Genomic DNA, 5982 nt, shown 5'->3' with positions numbered 1-5982 from the left:
GAGGGCTTTTTCACCGAAGTCCACGCTTGATTAAGTTTAGAAGCGCCAGGAATAACTCGGCTAATACCGAAAGGAACCGTTCGTTAGCGATAATTGCAATTGATCGATGACATCAATCATCGTTATCGTCCGTCACGTATATAAACTTTTATAACGATCTTATTTATACGCGACTTCCACAATACATTACAAAGAGTGACACGAGGAGCTTATACAATTTGATATCGCAGAAAAATAACATGAAAATATAATAAAAATAACGTGTGGAAATAACGAGAGATATGAAAACCCTGTTCGTCCTATACTATAAATAGATTAAATCGAAAAATGGTGTCTATGATCAGATTATATCACGGTATACATATGTACATGGTCGTGGTATAATTTTTCCAACACGAACGACATATGCGACAGTTTCCGCAGGATGTTGCTCGGCGCTTTATCGATCTTCGGCTGGACGGCGGGGGCGCAAGTTCGAGTTTCGAACAAGAGTGCGGCATCGAGTGCCTATACTGTCCCGGAAAGTATCGCCGAATCAATAGTGGAAAACGTGGCTCTTCACTTTCTCGAGATGGACACGACGATCGGCCGTTCCGCATATTCACGATCGACTACCTTACGCGGAACAGACGCACAACGGGTGAGAAAGTACATACCTCTCGCCCGTTCTGAAAATAGTCAACCGAGTTAATGAATGGACGCAGAGCGTGCATAAGCCTCGCACACGTGTTTACGAACCCACTCCGTGATGTTCGGCGCGGAAACTCGCGACGATTCGTTGCGAAAAATTTCTAACGAGTCACACACCGACGGACGAGCGCTCGCTGCTCTTGAATGAAAAGCGCACCGATGCATTTTTTCCCCCTCTTGCCTTTTACTCCCCGGGATCTCGGTGCGGGAACCGTAACGAGCTTCGCGGTCGAGGTTTTGCCGCGCAATGTAATTTCCTTCAGTTTCAACGAAAAGCTACAGCCGCCACCGCGTCGAGAAATTCGCTTGGATGGCCGCGGGTTTACCGGTCCCGCGATCCAGGAGAATCGAAATCGAATTGTCGAGTGCCGGCAATTTGCAAAAATTTCCATCGCTCCGCATGACCGCATCGCGCTTTTTTTTCACACAGAATTTGATCGAACGGAAAAAGCGAGGCACTATCAAGTTGATGTCAACCGGATTGCGATTTAATTTTACAAAATGCTATCGTCCGCCACGCGTCACATTAATATCGTTTTCGTTGCAAAAAAAAGTAGAGGAGCAGGAGAATAGAGAAGAGATAAACCTGTCCCAGTTCGCGAAAATGAGAAATGTGGGTTAGAAAAAAAAAAAAGGATCGATATTCTGTCAGCTAGTTATTTTTCAACCCCCTCTCGCAATTGATTAGAGAACTTTCAGAGGTGCTATTTTTTGATATCCCGGAGGCAAATCGTGCGAAATTGGAACAATAGCCCGAAACAATGTCCGATCGAGATGCGTTATTAAAACGTATTCACGAGCGGCGGATATGCGAAGCGAATACTTCTACATTGTAGATTCGCAATTCGCGAAACGCGTATGCCGCGAGAGAGAGCGATGCTCGGTTTCCACAAACCGGATGCTCGACAATCAAATTGAAATTGAATCAATAGAAATTGAATTTCCATTAATAATAGGCCGCAGCACGGTAACGTCATTTCCGTCGGATCGAGAGTATGCGGCGGCTCTCTCTCTCTCTCTCTTTCTCTCGCTGTCTCAAACTCCACTTCGGATCTGCGTTTCATGGATACGGCAAATAGAATCGGCGCGGAGGTACGATAGGATAATCGAACTGTCGGGGCTTAAGCAATCGCATTAAGTCGCACAGTACCACTGTCGCAGTAGGCAGCCTAATGCGATTGCTACTTACAATTGCGGCTATCCGACGAGCATTCGAAGCGCGATAATCATCGCGCCGCAATAAAGCGCGCATTCGGCTGCATTATTACAGGCAGTAATCATCCGGGAAGCGTGACGTTCGTTGATAAAATAAATGATAAAGCCCGCTGCACTTTCTTACGAGACGAGAATGCTATATACTCAAGCTTTTCCCATAGGTGTTTTGAAAATCCGTGGATTATTTCACGTGCCGAACATCGACCGAAGTTTATCTTCCACGTAAATGAAACTCGAACCGCGAATGCACACGTGACCACATACCGCCACCTTTTACTCTCCCGATTGCAGTCCCGAATTCCCGGGGAACGGATGAAATTTGCATCTAATTCCGGATTCGCCTTATCCGCCTCGCCCGTTACACGGCACGGTGGTGGTGCGCGAATTTTCACCGCGCGATTCGCGGTACGCGCAGTACGCGACACCCCGGAAGAATATTTCTCCCTTTATCTTCACCGATACCGGTACCTATTCTGTTCACCGGTGCCTGTTTTACGGCTGAGCGCGGAATCATGTTGCGCGCGGGGATTCATAAAAGATTCGCTACAATCCCGCGTCTCGGTGCAACGAGCTTGTTATTTCATCCGTCTGGAACGGATGCAGACCTATCGTTCTAAAGTTGAATTGATGTTTTCGAGAACGCACTTAGTACAATTCAGACATACAAAATAAATGTTTTTTTTTTGTTGTTAAAATGACGGATGAAGATCGCGTCGCGATCTCGCAAATCCTGGGAAAGTTCACCGGCGGACTACTAATCGTTTCCTCCGTATAACACGTTCTTATCTCGCCTCGAAAGTGCGGCGAGACTCGCGCACGTTTCGGCATTAAATCTTGTATTACGCCGAAACTCTTCGCGAAGAACGAAATCTAGTCGTTTCCAAATCGTGAATGATCGTCGTGGCGTCGGCGATATATTCCCAATTGTGCGCTCGAAGTATATTTCTTACGTATAGGCACGTAGAAATAATATATGGCACAATTTGATTAAGTACTCTGCATTATAGTGTTGTCGAGGGACAGTGAATGCAAGTCGATAGAAAGAGGGATCATAAAGAATAAAGCGACACATTGATCAAAAAGGTGAAACATACAACGTATCACGCTTCAAAGGATCAAAAAGGGTTTTATTTTCCACGAGGACGATTGTAGTCCCCCGCACGTCTGTGTTTTTCGCTTTTCGCGAAACACGTCTGCTTGTGTCTCCGGTGATTTCTATTTTCTTGCGGACAAAGTAACGAGTAGTACGGAAAAGTGATTGGTAAAAATAGTCGTTGTGCAATCGTGGGGACATCAAAGAGTGTCTCTTTATCGACGCGTTGACCGGTGGGACCGAATAACGGTTCGTTAACTACCGCACGCGCACATTAGCTGCAAATTTTCAGCTTGTTCTCTAGAGAGAGTTTCTCTTCGCGGTCGAAGCGTTGAGCCCCGATAAAAGATCGATAACGTCGTATGGCGCGAAGTCTTGCGATAAAACGCGCGGTAAAAAGACCGGAATGGGGATTAAATCGACTTTTTGAGAGGTTTTATCAGGTAACGGCGCTATTCTCGTTACTTAACAAATCCTCTTCTAAAAAGGGTCAAAAAGTACGTGGAAAATTTCGTGTCATTCAAAGAAATGACAATCGTTTGTATGTCTAAAATCACAGGAAGCTAAGCTATTCATTTCATAATTATTATCTTACGAGAGTTATTATGTTACGAACAGTTTTATTCGCAAAGAACGCAAATTGTACAGAATTAATCGACAATAAATTGCAGCTTTGAGAAATTCCGAAAACTCGCCATCTCACAGAATAGACAGAGGACTCAATTTGGATGAGGAAATAGCTACATGTAAATATGCCTACTACTTAGATGTCGAAATCGTAGAAATCACAAGAATGTTTAATATAATAAAGAGGAGAGAGAAAGAGAGAGAGAGAGAGAGGAGAGGAGAGGAGGAAAGAGGAGAGACTCAGTGTTCTCGCGAAGAAATAAAACTGCAATTTAGCAAATGACCAGGATATAAGGAGACTGTAACTCGGACCGATGCTTTAATATGATAATTTGTGACATTGGAGCTACGTATGCCTTTTGCTTCAAGTCAATTTGAATAATATACATGGATAATAAATAGAAAGGACAAGAAGCGATTGTTCGAAATGCGATTGTCCTAATTCTGAAGTATTAAAGAATCAAAATGTCACACAAACGAACGTACCTCTCTAAAACAGATTTACACTGTAAAATATTAAAAGATAAAATTTGAATTAATACCTCAAGTTAGTTAACATTTTATTTTCAATCTATATATCGAACATGTGTATTACCATATTGTATAATACATCGAACCATATATCGAAATATATTATTTTAACACAAAATAGTATGATTTTAACTCCATTGGTTTAATTAAATTAACGACATATTGAGTAGGAGTAGTGGCGACCTATAGCAATAGTTAAAAATGACTCAAATTGAGTATAATTCGACACTACGAATTTAACAGTGTAAGAATCTCAACCTCTTTAAACATATAGAGAAGTTGGTACCCAAAATGTAAGCCATTTTCTGATAGAATCGTTTTATCGAATTTGCTATTTGCGTATCGAACGCAGCGAACGCGGCTCGTAGGTATAATATTCGAATTGGTTCGTGTTTGCGAAGAAGGAAATCGAATGAGGGAAGTTTTACATTCGCTATAGAGGAACCTAATCCGGGGAGAGTCGGCCACGCAGATTTTTCACCGGGGGCTCGAACGCGTGGGTCCCGGGCGTACAAATTGGGGAGAAACTTTTCATCGCGCTCGTCGAGCAGGTGCGAGAAACGCGCGCCCGCGCCGGTCGAAACTCGACCGACGCATCCTTAAGCGGATTACTCAACTTTCCGCCTTGATAAACTTCAATTTAAGTTCGCGTATCTCTCGTCACGCTCTCGCGCCGACGAGAGATCGGAAAAAGTAACGTAAGAGGAAAGTAACGTGACGCAACAAAAATCCCGTCTCGTAATCCCCTTTCTGCAACGTGATAAAATGCATTACAAGGGTAACACGTGGCTTTCCTCACCGTCGCGTCGAGCTGCAGCTCACGCGTGCAGCACGATGATTAACTAACTCTTCGTTAACCGGTTGAATCACCGCGCCGCACAGCAGCGCATCGGGAATGACGCGTTCATTATAAGCCATTGTGAGCGTATAGCGCTCGTCAATTTCACGTCGATTGGTACGTGGAACAACAAATTGGTGAATTCCAAACGACCGCGTTCGCTTACCGCGAATTTTCGTCGGATTAGAATTTTTCTTTCGACGCGGACTTTCCGTGAACTGTATACTGTGAATTAAATATAATTTTCAACATATTATACAAATTTTTCTTCGTCTCCCTCTGCGAACTAATACCTTAAATCGTTAAACTTCCTCTCAGAGACCATAGACAAATTCCCATTCTGGACCCCTCGCACTCACTTAAACAAACTGAACTTAACGCTTCCATCACTTGAATACCGAACGATTAGTAATTGTCGGATATATTTTGTTGGCGCCACGATTCGTTAAGAGCCGCCACGGGACTTGCTCGAATAACTGTCTAGACCTTCTTTTTTTTCAACCTTATTCTCGATTCGCAGGCTTCTTATTGCACAATAGAACATTAAAATACAGAATGTTTCGCGACGTATAAAAACTCCATTTTTTAATTCTTTAGAAAAATCGGTGTTAATATTTTCGTATTTGTCAATGGGATTTGTCAAACGAGTCGCAAAACACGGTGTGTAAATCAACAAAATATAAATGTAAAAACATTTCTTGCAAAAATATTAATCTTTCATCATCGCGTGTGCCTTCAATAACTAAAAGTAATAATTGGACAGGAGATGTGAAAGATACGTTTAAAACGTTCAGGAGACATCTAAGTGTCCTGAGGGGGTTAACGCGCATTACCACCCTCGATCCATTTTATTCCGACTTTAATCCTTTTTTCAAATTCCACAGCAGAGAGGAGAGACACTTTTCCTATTACAACCCACGGGCATTAACCGTTGTTTTCCCAACGAGAGCCCGGGCTCCGGCACTTCCATCCATGCTCTCCTCATTTA

At 43.2% G+C, this 5982-nt stretch overlaps 1 protein-coding gene across 1 annotated transcript in view; it reads right to left on the bottom strand.

Moving 5' to 3' along the window:
• The window catches only part of LOC112465356 (zinc finger SWIM domain-containing protein 8), a 12514-nt gene extending 7440 nt beyond the window's left edge, over positions 1-5074 (bottom strand). Inside the window, exons 1-2 of the mRNA XM_025032870.1 lie at positions 5004-5074; positions 4112-4115 (exon numbers count right to left, since the gene is read on the bottom strand). Coding sequence (XP_024888638.1) covers positions 4112-4115; positions 5004-5074 — 75 coding nt within the window. The remainder of the gene's footprint in view (positions 1-4111; positions 4116-5003) is intronic.
• Positions 5075-5982: the final 908 nt, after the last annotated feature.

The sequence above is a fragment of the Temnothorax curvispinosus genome, unplaced genomic scaffold (genome assembly GCF_003070985.1).
Source record: "Temnothorax curvispinosus isolate PA1 unplaced genomic scaffold, ASM307098v1 QBEX01015145.1, whole genome shotgun sequence".
Lineage (NCBI taxonomy): Eukaryota > Metazoa > Arthropoda > Insecta > Hymenoptera > Formicidae > Temnothorax > Temnothorax curvispinosus.
The sequence above is the reverse complement of the archived record's forward strand: the minus strand, read 5'-3'. Positions and strand labels throughout refer to the sequence as shown.